At 41.8% G+C, this 18,111-nt stretch overlaps 1 protein-coding gene across 2 annotated transcripts; it reads left to right on the top strand.

Moving 5' to 3' along the window:
- The first annotated feature begins 5,637 nt into the window (after positions 1–5,637).
- Positions 5,638–17,909, top strand: APOH (apolipoprotein H). Of its 2 annotated transcripts, none has more exons than XM_084864096.1 (8): positions 5,638–6,571; positions 6,941–7,117; positions 8,628–8,724; positions 9,515–9,591; positions 11,289–11,477; positions 13,798–13,977; positions 15,615–15,812; positions 17,758–17,909. In XM_084864096.1, the coding sequence occupies exons 1-8, from the start codon at positions 6,508–6,510 to the stop codon at positions 17,811–17,813; spliced, it is 1,038 nt and encodes a 345-aa protein (XP_084720222.1). In that variant the 5' UTR covers positions 5,638–6,507; the 3' UTR covers positions 17,814–17,909. The 2 variants fall into 2 exon arrangements, 1 of the variants encoding a protein (XP_084720222.1); XR_014793140.1 differs by having other exon boundaries at positions 6,417–6,571; positions 15,615–16,300; positions 16,753–17,909.
- The last annotated feature ends 202 nt before the right edge of the window (positions 17,910–18,111 follow it).

The following is an 18,111-nucleotide window of genomic DNA, read 5'->3' as shown; positions in this document are numbered from 1 at the left end:
ACGAGAAAGAATCATTGACCAGCTGCCTGATACATTCCCCCTAATGGGGATCAAGCCCACAACCCAGGTATATGATATGCTCTGACCAGAATCAAACCATGACCTTCTGGTTCATAGGTTGATTTTCAACCACTAAGCCATAGCAGCTGGGCTCCATATTCATTCTAAATGTAAAGATTTAAATTTTAAAAAAGTAATAGGTCGTATTCATGGGAAACATGTATACCTCCTACTCTCTACAAAATAGTGATCCATTCTCTAAGTCCTCCTTTCCTTTCATATAATCTGGACCTATTAGAGCTAATGAACCCACATGGGGTTTGGTTGTTTCACATTGTAGCCTCTGAGCAATATAGAAGTTATTAAATCAACTCCTAGTATGATAGTCCAATCCCAGTTCAGTATCTCTCTCCTGAGGATACCATCAGAAGATAAATCATCAAATGCTTGGTTAAAATGGAAACACCTGTTATAATGAAAAAAATTTTCTCTTATGTACTAACCCAGTGGTCGGCAAATTCATTAGTCCACAGAGTCAAATATCAACAGTTCAACGATTGAAATTTCTTTTGAGAGCCAAATTTTTTAAACTTCTTCTAATGCCACTTCTTCAAAACAGATTCACCCAACCCGTGGTATTTTGTGGAAGAGCCACACTCAAGGGGCCAAAGAGCCGCATGTGGCTCGCGAGCTGCAGTTTGCCGACCACGGTACTAACCTAATAACTATGTCAAAAACACAACTGGGCAAAACTTGTTGTCACCTGTGTGAATAGAGTCCATGTTGTTTTTTGTGTTCATCTGACATTCATCCAAGTGCCCATAAGCCACTGGGCTATGGATTGAGGTCAATCTCAGCTGATGCTTGGTTTTCATAATCTATTGCTTTTCCTCCTGTCTTCTTGTTTATCATTCAAAATAATTTCTGTTTCTCCCACTGTAAAGTGATACAAATACATTGCATATAATTTGGGTATAGGGAAAATAAGAAAAAAAACTACCCACTGAAATACACTTCATATTTTGGTGCATTAACTTCCAGAATGTATGTGTGTGTGTGTATATATATATATATATATATATATATATATATATATATTCTTTGCAATATCACAGTATTGTACATATGTTTTTAATTACAATGCTCATGTCATTAGAATGTCTTCCTTTACTATCCTACATTGTGAGGATCAATGAAAGTGATGTTGAAGTCGCAATTACAAGTTCTCGCCACTTGGGGTATATTTTCCTAGTTTTGTAGCTTCAATTACTAGTATGTAGTCACTTTAAAAACAAAAACTATGCCTTGCCCTGGCCCATATGCTCCATGGTTAGAGTGTTCCCCCTTGCGCTTTGTAAGTACTCCGTATGCATTCTAATTTAGTCCTGATAACAGCATGTGAAGTAGGATTTATTTTCACCTCCACTTTAGAGATGAAAGCTTGACCAGAGACTATTCCTTTTCCAAGAGACCAAATTTAGTAAGAAACTCAAACTCAAATGTGCTGGGGTTCAACCTCTGCCTTAATTAACCAGAACACCACACTCCTTTTCCACTGGAAGATTGTTGGTGGATATTGGTTAGAAGCCCAACCCAGAAAGAGACAACATTGAAAATCTTTAAAAAAAAAAAAAACACAAAAAAGACACTCTCCACTATTGCTAAATGTTTAATGTTATGTTCAAAGTCTCTGCTTGTGAAGTAAATAAGTGAGTTTTTGAACATGTGATGCAATGTGATTTCAAGAATACACGACCTTGGACTCTGAGTCTAGGCCTCTGTAGTTCCAGTGACAAAGTAAAGTCAGAGAGGATATGAAGTCAGTAAGAGTTTTAAATACAAGGTCCCATGATTCCTGTAAAACAATTGTCATGTATTCTTCAACTTGAGTGTCCATGTGTGGATGTGTTCCTATTCATGGTTAATAAAATATACTCGGGAGAATCCAAGATGGCTGCTCGGGTAGGCAACTAGCCGCAGCCGCACACAACAATTTTAATAAAATACAACTAAAATATAAAATGGACATTACCCAGAACTACAGGAAAGTCGACTGACTGGAAATCCTACAACAAGAAGCAAGGAGAAAACCAGAAGGAAGCACGGAGGAGCTGTAAAAGCCCAAGGTACGGAGACACGCGGCGCGCGCGGAGAGGACGGAGCCGGAGAGGAGGGAGGCCGAGTGCCTGGCGGGCGTTCCCTAGCGGAAAGGAGATAAAACTCCGACTGTGCTGGGCCCCTGACTGCTCTGAACCCCAGTTCTGGGCCAGACCCCGGGGACTCAGGCTCAGCCATAGGGAGCTGGGCTGTAAGTCGGAACCCCGGGGTAGCGGAGAAAGGAGGTCCCGGAGGCGCGCACACTGCCCCCAGAGAAGGGACGGTCGGCTGTGCCGCGGGACTGCCCTGACGGGAAGGAGACTGGGGCTCCAGACTGCTGTGAACGCCACCTCCAACTCCACTTCCAACTGAACTGAACCCCAATACCGGGCTCATTGTGGGAGAGCATAGACTGTTTGGCAGCAGGCGAAAATCGAGGGCACCTTTCTCTCAGAGGCGCCGGCAGCGAGCACTGAAGGACCCGCATAGGGCGGGGCTGATGGAAGCCAAAGCTGCAGGCTCCACCCTGAAACCCCGTCCCATCTGTAACTGCGAAATGCGACAACAAAATAGATCACAAACGAAAGAAATGGAGGACAAAAAGCGTCTGGATATAGAGTTCAAATCTACACTTATAAGGTTTTTCAAGAATTTCCTAGAAAAGATGGATAAGGCCTATGAGGATATGAAAAGAGATCAACTAGAATTAATAAGGAGTCAACAAGAAATGATAAGGGATCAACAAGAAATAAAGAATACATTGTCTGAAATAAAAAATATTCTACAGAGTCCTAAAAACAGAAGGGAAGATCGCAAGAATCAAGTCAAAGATTTGGAACATAAAGAGCCAGAAGACACTCCTCCACAGAAGCTAGAAGGCAAGAGAATCCAGAAAATTGAAGATAATGTAAGAAACCTCTAGGACAACTTCAAACGATCCAACATCAGAATTATGGGGGTTCCAGAAGATGAGAGAGAGCAAGATATCGAAAACATACTGAAAGAAATAGTGACAGAAAACTTCCCCCACCTGGTGAAAGAATTTGACTTACAAGTCCAGGAAGCGCACAGAACTCCAAACAAAAGGAATCCAAAGAGGACCACACCGAGACACATCATTATTAAAATTCCAAGAGCAAAAGATAAAGAGAGAATATTAAAAGAAGCAAGAGCAAAGAAGGTAGTAACTTATAAAGGAGCACCTATACGATTGTCAGCTGACTTCTCAACAGAAACCATGCAGGCCAGAAGGGAATGGCAAGAAATATTCAAGGTGATGAATAGCAAGAACCTACAGCCAAAAATAAGCTACCCAGCAAAGCTATCACTCAGAATCGAAGGCCAGATAAAGAGCTTCACTAATAAAAAAAAGCTAAAGGAGTTCATCACCACCAAACCAGAATTATATGAATTGCTGAAGGGGGTTCTTTCAGAAGAGAAAGTAAACAAAGATAAAAATTATGAACAACAAATACGTAATTATCAACAAGTGAATCTAAAAACCAAGGAAATTAAAAAAATCTGATGAACAATATTAACTGTTGAATATAATAGAATCAGAGGTATGGAAGGGGAGTGAACTGACGATTCTTGGGGAAAAGGGGAGAGGGGGGCGTGGGAAGAGACTGAACATAAACTGTGCACCTATGGATGAGGACAATGGGGAGAGGGGAAAGGGCAGAGGGTGGGGTGGGAACCTGGTGGAGGAGAGCAATGGTGGGGGGGGGGAAGGAACATTTGTAATAATATGAAAAATAAAAACTTATTTAAAAAAAAATAAATAAAAATAAATAAATAAAAATAAAATAAAATAAAATAAAATATACTCAAGGCAGCATTAAATCCAAGAGTAGGCCAATCAACAATGCAAAACAGCCACTAGCTTTGCCAAGATTTTTTGGATTCTTTTCTTAATGATTTTTCCATTTGCTCTGCCAAATGAAACTTCAGATTAAGTTTAATGTGTCTTTAAAATGTTATTTAACGTCAGTCATCATCCAGCATCTTGGTTATTACCATAAGTTAATCATTGGAGTGTGAATTGAGCTATATGGGGGAGAATGATAGGTCAGACTATAGGTCAACCACATGGTGCTAAAGTTATAGAAAATAATAAATCACAGACTGGGAGATAAACAACTACATCGCATCTTAAGGCTCATCATAAGGGCTTTTCATTAGACTCATGTGTGTTTTTAGAAGAGTTCTGGGAGCATATTATATTTCTCAAACATGTTTAAGAGGCAAAGCACTCAGGACAAATAATAATTATAATTTATTAACTGCATGCATTTCTACTATTATCTTTGTAATTAATTATACAAACAAGGGAACATTTTACTAGGAAGAAAGGAAAAAAAATAAAAAAGAAGGAAGGAGGGGTGTGTTGATTTTAAATTGATGTATAATCCTATGTAATAAAAGCGTAGTATGCAAATTGTTTCCTCAACCAGGAGTTCAACCAGGGGGTGGGGCCAGCCAGGGGAAGGGAGGGAATACCTGCTGGCAGCCGGCAGACACTAAGGACCCTACCAGTGCATGAATTTAGTGCACTGGGCCTCTAGTTAATATATAAAATTCACTGACCTCAAATGTTCAGTTGGATGGGTTTTGATAATTGCATGTACCCAAGTAACAACCACATAAAATAAAATATAGACTATCTCCACCCCTCCAGAAGGTTCCCTCAGGTGAGGAAGTACACCCATCAGCCAGTATCGTTAAAAACCCCCTCACCCTGTCACCAATCCTCTCAATGTCTATCTCTCAGTTTGCAGCTGCTGCCAAAATGTTCTGTCCTCCATGTGAAACCTCTCTAAGTTTCTTTTCCTGGCGTTTGGATTCTCTTTCTCTCTTTCTCCATCCACCATGGAGATTCTTGACATAAAACTATGGGGCTGCTCCTCTTCACTAGTGTCCTCTCTTTCTCACTCATATGGAGTGTGTGTGTGTAAGAGAGGGAGAGGGAGAGAGAGAGAGAGAGAGAGAGAGAGAGAGAGAGAGAGAGACTGTGATTTCATCACAAAAGGGAAAGGACCACCATTATTTTATGTTGAGGCGGCATCTTTTATTCTTATCATGGAGCACAATGTTTATTAGAAGCATCATTTCAGAATTACTGCCCTTTAAGAACTTTTCTTAAACTGATGTGCCTCAAGGAACTTTAGACCTGAGGATATAAACCAAGACCACCCCAAGGAGAACAAGCCAAGGCTATTATTCCAAGATTGCAATGGCCAGGGAGTCAGCCATCATCATTTGTGTCTGGCAGAGACTCAGTCAGTTCGAAGAATGGGAAAAGTTTACAGTGGACAAAAAGGGAAGTTTTCCTGCCTGGAGCTTGTTAGTTTGGGAAAGCTGGACTAACTAGAGGTCAGACAGCCTATGTGATTGGTTAGAAGAACATAGCTGGCTTTTTCTGATTGGTCCTAAGTTGGGCCAATAGCTACAGCGACTGTGATTTGGCTTTCTGGATTGGCTGCTACATAGAAATGGGTCAGCATGCTATTTTTATATATTGTCTGGCCATTGTCCATTTGTATATTCAGTTCCTTAGAGCAAATGAAGTATGAGACAACCGTGGAATCATGAATAGTCCCCTCAGAACCTCCCCAATCAACATCATCGCCATTCTCTCCTCCTTTATTCTTTGAGTCCTGGTCAACTTTCCAATCCCTGAAACCAATCTAGAAATCTGTCTAGACAGACCTAGGAAGTAGTAAGAATGGTGGAGCAAGGCTTTGTGTTGCTTTGATGTGAGGAGATGGCCGCTTCAAGGACAGCTCCAAGGTCAGAGCTGGAACTCCCAGGAGGATCTTGTTACTAACTGCAGGGAAAAGAGAAAGCTGGAAGAAATAGTCATCATGTGAGAGAATACTGAGCTCAGCTCTTTTAGGCATTTTAATTATAGGTACCTCGGCGATGTTCTTCAGACTCATACATCCAGAAGCTGGAATATCATTTTAGAGGTGTGAAGACCGAAATCCAGAAAGTAAGCTATGGTTTTAAGTTTATATGCCCAGGCTGTGGGTGAAGCAGTCTTTTGGTGATCCGTGCACTCTGAACACAGAACAGAGGAAGGAGAAACCAGAGGTCTAGACTGAAGACCATGAGATCTGAGAATCACCAGATTCTATCAGCAGCAACAATGAACTGTTTCATGCCTTGAACACAAAGTTATGGAGACAGAAACCACCAACCTAAGATTTCACAACAGACCCACAGGAGTGGAAAGTAAATGATTAAAGAATGTAGACCTCGGAGTTCCTTTCGAATCCTGATACTTTAATCTTCTATTTACAGAGATAAAAGTACACAAAAAGTGGTTAATAGTTAAGCAGTTTTATATGTGCATCCTCTCTTTTTGGTAGAGGAAAGCCAGTTTGGCAGTGCCAGTGAGAATCGTCCACAATGATTTCTCCAGCACTCATCTTGTTCTCGAGTTTTCTCTGCCATGTGGCTGTTGCCGGACGGAGTAAGTACTCTCTGCTTTTGCAAAAATGATATATTCGACCCCCTGGTATTTGCTGGGGATCACTAATGATAACTTGAGTTCCCTTTGGGGTGGATGATGGATAAACTGGATTACTACTTATTTTTTAACATTGCCATGTTTAAAGGTCCCCCAGAAGATCCTTAAGACAATTGAAGCCTCAGTGTGCTGACCTGTACAATGGGAATGACAATAGTACCCTTCAAAGGGTGGTTGAGATTAGATGAGATATGACACAGGGCTTGCTAGAGTACCTTTTGGAAAGCATTAACGAGTTTTAATTTCTATGCCAGCTGAACTTAAAAATGCACCTCTAGGTTTCTTAACCAACCGCTTTGTGCTCTGTTTCAGCCTGTCCCAGGCCAGATGATGTACCGTTTGCCACGGTTACCCCCTTAAGGTCATCCTATGATACAGGGGAGCAGATCATATACATCTGCAAGCCAGGCTATGTGTCCCGCGGAGGGATGAGACGGTTTACCTGCCCGCTCACCGGAATTTGGCCCATCAACACACTGAGATGTACACGTAAGTCAATGCCTTCATCCCCATTCTCTCCCTTCCTTCCAATTCTGGACATTTTGGGCAGATGACCTACCTTATCATGCTCAGGGCCTGGAAGGTCGGCAGAGCTGTGGGGGAGGGGAAGGCTTGTGAAGAAACCAGAGGGCCTGAGGGCTTCTCCATGGGAGATGAGACCAAGGGTGGTAGGTACTCTGAAGAGGACAGACAAACTTAGCGTAGAGCTGGGAGAGGTTATTGTATAAAAGAGACCTGGCATGATCAAAGGAGAGGGAGAGCCGGCAGAAGTGAAAAAAGAAGTGCAGACACTCTGAAATGGAAACAGATGCCAAGGAGGCTCTTGAAGAATCGTCGTGTCTCTGGACTTTGCCTCAAAACGAAAACAGAATGAGTAGTTACTAAAATGTCAATAAATTTTATCTAAGTTATGTATATACTAGAGGCCCAATGCACCAAATTAGTGCAAGGGGCTCACCCCCACCTACCCCCATAGCTGCCTCTGCCTGGGCCCTCTTAGCCCCAGCTTCACCTGGAAGGACAACTGGTCTAATTAGCATATTGTGCTTTTATTATTATAGGGTGCATGTGATATTTATAGTAAAGTATACATATATTACATATTATACTAAATTAATAATATAACATAAATTATATAGATTGACGTTTCATTGTTGCTTTATGGTAGATGGTTGCTTTTATTCATCCTCAAAAACGGGTTCTGTGATACCAAGCTGGCCTTATTTTTACAGTCAAATATTGAGCAATCAACCAGAGGATTTCTGGCAATTTTATGTAGAAATTAAGCACTAAAAATAACTATATGGACCTATCTAGCTTCAGGTTATTTTAAGCATAGGGACTAACCTCTATGGAAACTATACATGTCCATACAGGTGGTTTTAATATACTTTTTGATGAAAAAAGACCAAACAATATTTTAAAATATTTTTTATTGTTTTTAGAGAAAGAAGAAGGGAGAGGGAGAGAGAGAGAAATGTCAATAGAAAACTGCCTCCTGCATGCCCCTTACTGGGAATTAAACCAGCAACCTCTCAGTGCACAACCAACTGAGCCACACTGGCCAGGGCAAGAACATAGTTTTTAGTGAAAAACCACTATAACATAATTTGGGAATTTTTAAATTTAAATTGGCCAGAACTCTGGAACACTAATAATTCCATTTTCAAGTTAGCATGCCAGAAACATTGACTATGCCTCTATGATCTTCATAATCAATATTTTATTGGCTGCATTATATACAGTTCAACTGTTGACTTATCATCATTCATTAGCACAATACTCTGTTCATGAACTTTTAGGCTGTTTGGTTTTTGTTATTAGAGGCAACTATGTAATGAACACATTAATGCATACATCATTTGACTTATTTTAGTTATTTTCTTAGAGTAGTTACCGGTAAAGTTATTGGATCAAAGGATAGAAAGGAGCTTATATGTTTTTACTTTAATACAAAATTCTATAAATAGATATTTATCTTTTTATCTTTAAATCACAGCCAGAGTGTGTCCTTTTGCTGGGATCTTAGAAAATGGAGCTGTACGCTACACAACTTTTGAATATCCCAACACGATCAGTTTTTCTTGTAACACCGGGTAAGGACTTCTGAATGACTGAATAGCTAATGGATGAAGCACATGTCCATGCTTTTAAGTTAAACATCAAGACTGGTCGATAATTCATTTCTATCCTTGGGATTTCTGAGTACAATTTACTAAATACAAATACACAATGGTAGTGAGGGTGGGGAATATGATAATTACTGAAATATATCCAATGTTTTGGTGCTTCTGATTAATTACTTATCTGAGGAGGTACATTGAAATTATTGAAACTGAATGGTAATTCCTAATGATTTCTAGACAAAATCTTAGCACAAGAATTAAAATATTTTAGGATTTGCTGAAACCGATTTGGCTCAGTGGATGGAGCATCTGTCTGTGGATTGAAGGGTCTCAGGTTCAATTCCGGTCAAGAGCATGTACCTTGGTTGCGGGCACATCCCTACTAGGTGTGCAGAAGGCAGCTGATCCATGTTAAGCTCTTCAGGAAAACCACATGATGGGAACGAAGTCAACAATGTTCATCTAAAGTAGGGGTGTCGAACTCAATCAGAGAAGGGGCCAAAATCTAAAATCCAGCCTAAATCGCGGGCCGAATGGTTTACTGAACAGTCATAAACTGACAATGTCATAAACTGACAGCGGAGTGCAGTGATGACAGCGCAGTGCGGGCCACATTGTAAGGCCTGGCGGGCTGGATTTGGCCTGCAGGCCTTGTGTTTGACACATGTGATCTAAAGCAATACCCAAGGGAGAAGACATTGGAGAAGCTCTCAGTGGATTAAAGAATCCAGTTTGATGGATTACGTTTTTCCTTTTGCAGGTTTTTTCTGAATGGAACTAAATCTGCTCAATGCACTGAGGAGGGAGTATGGAGTCCGAACCTCCCTGTGTGTTCCCGTGAGTCTGTGGGGCCCAGTTATGGGGAAGGTGACCAGTTAGGGGACTTTTCTGGTTTCAGCACCATAAGCCTCCTGCCCTGAAAACCCTTCAGGCTCAGCTCCATGAGACGGTTGGGTGCCCTTATGGGGACTGTTCATCCTGATAGTGTTTCCCTCTGAGGAGGAAACAACCACCTTGGAATGGCCGAGGGAAGCATTCTACCCACAAAGACATTTCCTATTCTCTTCCCAAGGGCGCCAGTGATCTCTGGGTTTATCCAAACTATCACGCCCACGGTGTTTTGGTGGGGGCTTGGTATGTGTGGTATTGGTCTATCAGGGACTGCCACCATTTGACTAGAAGAACTTCTGTATCAAGCACCTTCTTCTCACGCTGGAACTTCATTCATTCACTCATTCAGCACACCTCTTGAGAACCTAATATGTGCTACATCCTGTTTTCAGCTCTGAGGCTACAAAGCTAGGGGAGACTTAGCTCTGCCCTCAGCAAGTAAGTCTAATGATGAGGGAGACGAGAAGTAAGCTGAGAGCTCACCAAGGGCCTTGTGTCCTAAAAGCTGACTCAGTTTCCTCAAAAAGTCACCAAAGATTTATTTGTGGAGGGGATGCCCAGCTCTGGGCTCCACAGTTAGAGGGAGGGACACTCCCTAACTTGTGATTTATGGAAGTCCAATCTTTGACCAAGAGGCCCAGGCCTTACAACAATAGTTATGAATTTTTGACATTTCAGTGAGGTGTGTCCTAGCAAGAGAAGTGAAAGAGTAAAGCAAGTTCAATAAAACAATAATTTGCGAAATGCTGAACTACCCAAACACATTTTTAAGGCTAAATTAAGTAGATTTTTACTAAGCCAGAGCATCACCATGGTTCTTATAGTTTCCCTTTTTTAAGCAGATTTATGTCTATTTCGTAAAGTCATTTTTGTTTTTAGTTACAAGCAGATAGACTACTTTAGCTTCAATCTAACCTGGACAAGTGCCTCTCTTACTTTAATGGACATAGGAATCGCCCAGGCATCTCGTTAAAGTGCAGGTTCTGTGCTTACCTGGCAGAGGAGATACTATGATCACGAAGGTGGTTTTCCCAGGGTGAGGTGTATCCATTGCACTCCAGAGGTGCTGGCCCCTGGGGTTTCCCCAAGCGTGGGAAACTCGACTGCATCATCTGTGGTCGTGGGGCCTTCAATCATGTTCTACTTTGCAAAAAGAAAAAAGAAAAATGCAGGTTCTGATTCATAGGTCCTCAGTAGGGCCTGAGCTTCTGCATTTCCAACAGGCGCCCAGGCAATGCTCATGCTGCTGGTCTATGGGTCATAAGCCAAGACTTTTGATAATTCAAGTTTAATCACAGTTTTCTCTGTGCTAACTTCCATTATTTTAATACTAGAGGCCCGGTGCATGAAAATTTGTGCATTTGTATATGTTATGTTATTAACATATGTTATTGTAACAGGCCAAATAGTGGTGGCAACACTTAAATTTACTGCCTTTTTTTTTTTTTTTTTACTGGTTCAAAACATATGCTTTTCAGATCAAATTTTCTTATTTGGCTTCTATAACTGACCATTTTGACCCTGGCATCGGATTTAAATTTTGCATTTTCTCATGTTAATCTTCAAATTTGTCCTTTTTTGGAAAGAGTCTACTTAAAAGTCTCAATGACATTCATGAAAATGACAGTTCTTCCTTTTTGCAGCTGTAACCTGCCCTCCACCACCCACACCTAAATTTGCGGTACTTAGTGCGTATGAGCCATTGGCCGGAAACAGATCTGTCTATGGGAAGCAGGCGGTCTTTAAATGCTTGCCCAACTATGCCATGTTTGGAAATGACACCGCTACCTGCACAGCACACGGAAACTGGACTGAATTACCAGAATGCAGGGGTAAGTGCGAAGAGAAGGGAAAATGATTAGGATAATGCAATTCCCATTTTTTAAAACTACTGAACATATTACTATGGGTGAGTGTTTCAATGACCTTGTTTAGCATTGACAGGGAGTGGTGAGCATAGCTGCTTTCCAGAGGACCGTGTTCAACAAATGCTTGTAGGCCTTTACCATGTACCAGGTGGGGTGCTAGGTGTCCGGGATATCAGATGTGTGAGACCTGACTTCCGACCTCAGGGGAAGTCTATATAATGCGATGAACTGTCCAGAGCTGCCTCGGAAAGCTTTCTAAGGGAGAGGCTTGGAGGATGAGCAGATAATGAGGGGGAGGCATGACACACAGAGAACAGGATGTGGAAAGTCTGGAAGTCATGAAAGAATAGTGTGTGTGTGCACAGTCGGCTGGATATTGTGGCGAGGCTGGTGCAGAGAGGCCTGGGTTAAACTGGGGTGTCTCAGGAGATGAAGGTAAAGAAAAAAATCTGGTTACAGTCATATTGTTACCTGCTTTTACCTACATGTAAGAATCACAAAAAATATGTGATTTTAAGGACTTGTGCAGACTCTTCCTCCTTGAATTTGACCTAGCGTCACCCTCTTTACATCTGTCAATTTTATAACCAGTAGACAAATAGAAGTGATCATGCTCAGGAGGAGTCATACTGAGGACTGTTAACTTCTGTAGTGGATATTTTAGGTATCTATTGAATGATTCAAAACTTAAGTGCTTTTTAGCATGGGGAAACTATTAGTAATAATACCTGGAACCTTTTGGGGGCCTTAACTCTAGGCAAGGTCTCTTGCTTTGTATATGTCATCTCTATTAATTCTACCAAGTCCTAAGCAGTAGGTACTTAAAAATTATTTTCTCCAACCCTTTACCCAGACATAGCAACTGTCAACATGTTGTGACATTCTTATTCTCCGCCCCCTCCAGACACTTTTCCCCCTGAACCATCCGAAAATAAGTTGTACACATTATGACACTTGCCCATAATACTTCAGCATGAATGTCCTAGGAACAAGGACATTCTCCTATATTATCACTGTACCCAAGACAGTTGTTTTGAAGTATTAACAACAAGCATTTAAACAATTATAAGTATACTAAAGGCCCGGTACAAAAGTAGGGTCCCTTGGCCTGGCCTTTGAGGATCGAGCCAGAACCAGCTCTCTGACATCCCCCCTAACTGTCCCAGATTGCAAGAGGGGGGTTCTCAGGTGATGCACCTCAGAATTGGGCTCCCCCATCTGAGGTTCCAGGTGTGTCACCCAAGAACCACTGCTGCTGCCAAGTCACTGCAGCTCGGCAGCTCCTGCGTTGATGGTCTGCCCCCTGGTGGTCCTTGCTAAGAGTGTTGGTGGTGGTGGGAGTTATGTGGTCCATCTTTTCTTGGTAAAGGAACTCCTTTCCTCTGGAATTAGTGAGCTACCTGTGGGTCATACTTGACAACTGTGTGGATATGCATTCTCTAGCGTCATCTTTGCATCCACTGATGATCCAATTATGACTTTGGTGGTTGCAATATGGTGACTTTCCAATTCTCTCTTTCCTTCTCTATTGATTAGCTGGTATTCTTCTACAGAGAAGAGCTTTTTCTCTTCCATGGAATGTTAATTTTAGCATTATGATAGACTCAGATTCTTCCTCATTTAACGTGTGGAAGAGCCAACATTGAGTCAAGCAGTCCAACTCTGAAGTCTGTCTTTTTAAACTACCTTGTTGACCTACCTCCCAGGAGCTCTGTGCTCCTGGCTCCAGCCTTGCTTTCTCGTATTCTGGTGACCTGGGGTACGGGTTTGGGCCTCTGCTGTTGGGGCCTTAAGAAGGCCTGAAAGCAGCAACATTTTCCTCCTTCACATTTTGTGCTACTTTCTTGTATAGTCTGAAGACAATCATGAGAATTAGATTTAACATTTAAAACTCAACTAATGGTGTGCTAGCGTGCCTGGAGGGAGTCTTGGTCTTTTAATTTCATGGTTTGTTGATGAAAAGAAACAGAATTTTTTTTTTTTTTCAAACTCACCATCTTAGACTGCATAGAGATGAAATTCAAAACAAATAATGCCTAATGATTATGGGAAAGCCCAAAGAACTTGGTAACTCACTTATATACTTTCAAAGTGGTTTTGTTTCTTTTAAAAAATATCCAGGTTCCCGTGAGTATAAGGGGGACAAAATTCAGCACCGAAGTACCTGGAAATTTCATTCCAGTCCCAGGAACACCTATTGGTCAATAGCGTCAGGGAGATTAGTATGGCTACTGGACAACATTTCTACTTACGGTAATAACGTCTTATTAAATGAACTTTTTAGACGTAAAATGCCCATTCCCAATAAGACCAGACAATGGATTTGTGAACTATCCTGCAAAAGAAGCACTTCGTTACAAGGATAAAGCCACCTATGGTTGCCATGACACCTATGTCTTGGATGGCCCAGAAGAAGTAGAGTGCAACAAATTTGGAAACTGGTCTGCACAACCAAGTTGCAAAGGTATGAAACATGGGTGGGAGCTTAAAAACGTCTCTGAATCTATCCAGTGGACCACCCTTACTCACCCCTTCCTTGTTCCAATCATTTTCTACTTATTGCTGAGACTTGCTTCACAGGTGCATGGAGCAGCTTCATGCTTAGCAAGCTCACTTGAAATTAAGGTGTATGAAATAATCAGATCTTTTATGAGCCTTGATAGTATGGTGAAGAGCGAATGGGCTTCCTAAAATGCTCTTCAGTCTTTGCCTATGAACGTCCGTTTCTGCTTGGCTCTGGGTGAGATTCTTCTCACTGCTGCAAAAGCCAACCACATAGTCCAGCTACTTCAAGGAAACGGGGGCTTATAAGTGGGAAACAGGCAATTAGATGGACATTGAAGGACAGGAAATTGAAGAACAACCATTCCTCCTGAGAACTGGAGCTGAAATTCAGGAACAATTGCCCCCCCCCCCCTTTTTTTTTTCATCTCTCAGTGGCTTTCTCTCATCTCCATGTTTCTCTGCTTACTCACTTTGAACTTGCCTGGACTCTATATCAGGACCTCTCAACGACAAGACTCATCACTAATGCAACTTTTTTCTGGGACACTCATTTGAGTCAGGTGTCTATCCTTGATATGGTCAGTGTCATGCTTAAGCAAAGAACCACAACCTAGCACTATGTATATGCTCATGTTGCTGTGGGCTGAACAGGGTAAGCAAAAAAGGGAATTAGGCAGGGCATGTAAAATAACATATGGTTAGTGTCTTAGGTTGTGGTACTTTAGAAGCAGAACCTGAAAAGGGGATTCGAATTCAGTTGATTTATTGAGTGTATCAGGAGAAAGAGAGTGAGGCAGGTAAGATGGAGTAGGAGACTGGTTCTCAAACTTCCATCAGAATCCCACAGAGTTTCTGACTCGGTAGATCTGGGATAGGAGCTGAGAATTTGCATTTCAACCAGGTTCTCAGGTGTTGCGGATCCTGCTGATCCAATTAAGTCTTGAACAAGTATGTGGTCCCAGCTAGAGCGTAGCTTCAGTTTCATCTCCTTGGGAGCTCCGGACCATGAACTCTACCCCAGAGTTGATCCCCCCCAAGAGGCAGGAGGACCTGCTTTTTGTACCTCCTTGTCAGTTAGTCATTGGCCAGAAGCTGTTCCCTTCTCTGACCCTGGGGTTGGGGACCAATTTGCATTGCCTCCTGGGAGATGTAGCATTCTTAAGGCTGAAGGCAAATTTTCAGAGAAAGGAGCGTTTGGTGAGCTGTTATCAGCCAACCCTCACAGTGGCTGATGGGTGGGTGCATTGGCTCAATAAATGGGTTCTGAGTGGGCCAGTATGATCTTACATGCAATGCCAGTATCTGGTAGAAGTCCCTGTTCACCAAAGCCTAGAATCTGCTGCTTTTGCTCTGACCTTCTTGTGTGGCTACTGCAGAGGAAGAAAAGGCCATCTTGGGACCCATGACTAGTGGTTCTATAGGTAGAGAACTGCTGTTAGGAATGATATGATGTTATTCAGTGTACACAGTCTTGGACTCTTCTTGTCTTGAGCAATTCATTTCAGATGCACACATCTACAGGCTCAAATGCTACATTCTCTTTAAGAAAGACTGATAGAACTCCTAAGGCTTAACTCCAAACATTGTCTTTTTCAGCGTCCTGTAAAGTATCTGTTAAAAAAGCTACTGTGATATTCGAAGGAGAGAGAGTCAAGATCCAAGAAAAATTTAAGAACGGGATGCTGCATGGTCAAAAAGTCTCTTTCTTCTGCAAAAATAAGGAAAAGAAGTGCAGTTACACAGAGGATGCTCAGTGCATTGATGGCACCTTTGAAGTCCCCAGTTGCTTCAAGGGTAAGGCAAACACTGGAACTTTTAGCCAGGACTTTCATTTGCCCCTCACCACAGTTACTACTCTTATTAAACAACTAGAGACCCAGTGCACAAAATCCGTACATGGGAGGGGGATCCCTCAGCCAGGCCTGCACCCTCTCCAATCTGGGACTCCTCGGGGGATGTCTGACTGCCGGTTTAGGCCAAAACTTGCAGTCAGAAATCCCTCTCATAATCTGGGACCACTGACTCCTAACCACTCACCTGCATGCTGATCTGATGCCCTTAACTGATCTCCCCTGTTGGCCTGATCGCCCCTAACTGCCTCTGCTTTGGCCTTGCCACCATAGCTTTGTCCAGAAGGATATCTGGACAGTAGTCCAGAAGATATCTGGTCTAATTAGCATTTTACCCTTTTATTAGTATAGATGATCATAAGAAGCCATGTCACTATGGTCACCGAACTTTTAAAAAGAGATGGGGACAGGAGGAGTAGTGAGGTGAAAGATGCATTTGGGTTCTTTACTTGAATAAACACTTTTCTTTTCAATTCTTTTCCTTAATACTCAGGGTTGTGGCTTCATTTGATGACTATTGAGGTGAATTATGCCCATTTTGTATAATTCCAAATTAAGCTTGAATAGCTAATAATAATAATAATAATGATAATGTAATGTTTGCCACCTCTTGCTCCCAAATTATAAAGAACTCACCCCAAATTACAATGTGACTTATGGCAATGGTCATTGGTTTATAGATCTTATTATGTTTCCCCCACTTCCTTCAGTAATTCCTAGAGTTGCAAAAGGATCCATGGGAGCATAGTTGTCATCAGAGCGAACTATTTTCAGGAAGATAATTATGTCTGTGAGAGATAAAAATGTGTACAATGGCTGCCAACCTTGTAAGAGTTCAGGCTCAGGGTTTAAATATTGTTGTTGTATGAAGGAAGGGCCCGCAGAGGCTGAAGCTATTGTTGGCTCTTAGTCTAGAAATAGTCCAAGATCGTGGACAGCCCTGTCCCGGGAGGCTGAAGAGAACAGATTTGGGAGCAGGTATAGGGAAGAGGAGGGAGGTCTGAGAAGTGGCCAGTTAGAGACAGAGGGAATAATTACTAATAGACAATATCCACCTTATAGGTTTGATGATTAGAAACATCATGCATGACATTGAATACGAAGTGCTCAGCCAATCACAGTTTTTATAATTAGTTTTATAATTACTAAGAGCTAGAAATGCACTGAATAATTTGTTGTGTGTGTGTTTTCTAAAAACAAACAAAAACACACATACATTTTGTATTGATTTTAGAGATAGGAAGGGAGAGAGAAAAACATCAATTGGCTGCCCCCCCGCATGCCCTCTACTGGGGATTGAGCCCATAACCCGGATATGCGCTCTGACCAGAAAAGGTCAGACCTCTTGGTGCTTGTGACAACGTCCAGCCAACTGAGTCACACAGGCCAGGGCAAATCATTGCTCTTCCAAATACAACAGAGCCCTGGTGAGATGTGAAATACCGAACTGACAAAGCACCACAAGCCTGGTTCAAATCAGTACAAAAATAAATAAATAAATAAATACATAAAGGTTAGAAGAGAAAAATTAACAAACAGACAAACAAACAGGGCTTTGTTCAGACACTCCTTCAGGCCAGGCTCCGTCCAGTCTCGAGACAGAGGCTGCCCGGTTAGTGCACTGGAGGAAGAATAAAGGGGTGATTCTTTCCCAAATTTTAATCTTGACTCTCAGAGCGATAGAACCTTTTATTTTCTCTCCTGGAAATGACCACCTTTTCAGTTCCCTGATGCTTTCTCACATATCAGCTAAATGGTTTTGTTCATTTAATTCAATTTATTCTGCATGTTTATAAAATGTACTTGATTTGTCTTAGCCACTTAACAAATGTAAGAAATGGTTGTTTCTTATGGAATGTTTCACCCCCCACCCCTCTCCTCCCAAACAGAACACAGTTCGCTTGCCTTCTGGAAAACAGATGCCTGGGACGTCCCGCCATGCTAAGCTGGTCGTCTGATTCAGAATTCCATGTCCCATCTGAGTTTGTGCAAGAAACCTAATGGAAGTGGAAAAAATAAAGTGACTGGATTTATGGCCTTAGCCGTTGCATCATTACTCCTCATGGGTTTAGTCTTAGTGATATTATCCGCTTCAGAACCCCAATATTTGGAATATCATCATTTCATGGCTGTGAAATGCACAGTGTAAGCAAGTGTGTGGGTAACCCAGTCCCTTTCCCCTAAATCTACCCTCAAATGCTTTCACCTAAAACAACTACAATTCAGTATTTACCATAGAATGG

This window comes from Pipistrellus hanaki (genome assembly GCF_964339955.1).
Source record: "Pipistrellus hanaki genome assembly, chromosome: 16".
Classification (NCBI taxonomy): Eukaryota; Metazoa; Chordata; class Mammalia; order Chiroptera; family Vespertilionidae; genus Pipistrellus; species Pipistrellus hanaki.
Note: the sequence above shows the minus strand (reverse complement) of the source record. Positions and strands in the feature narration are given on the sequence as shown.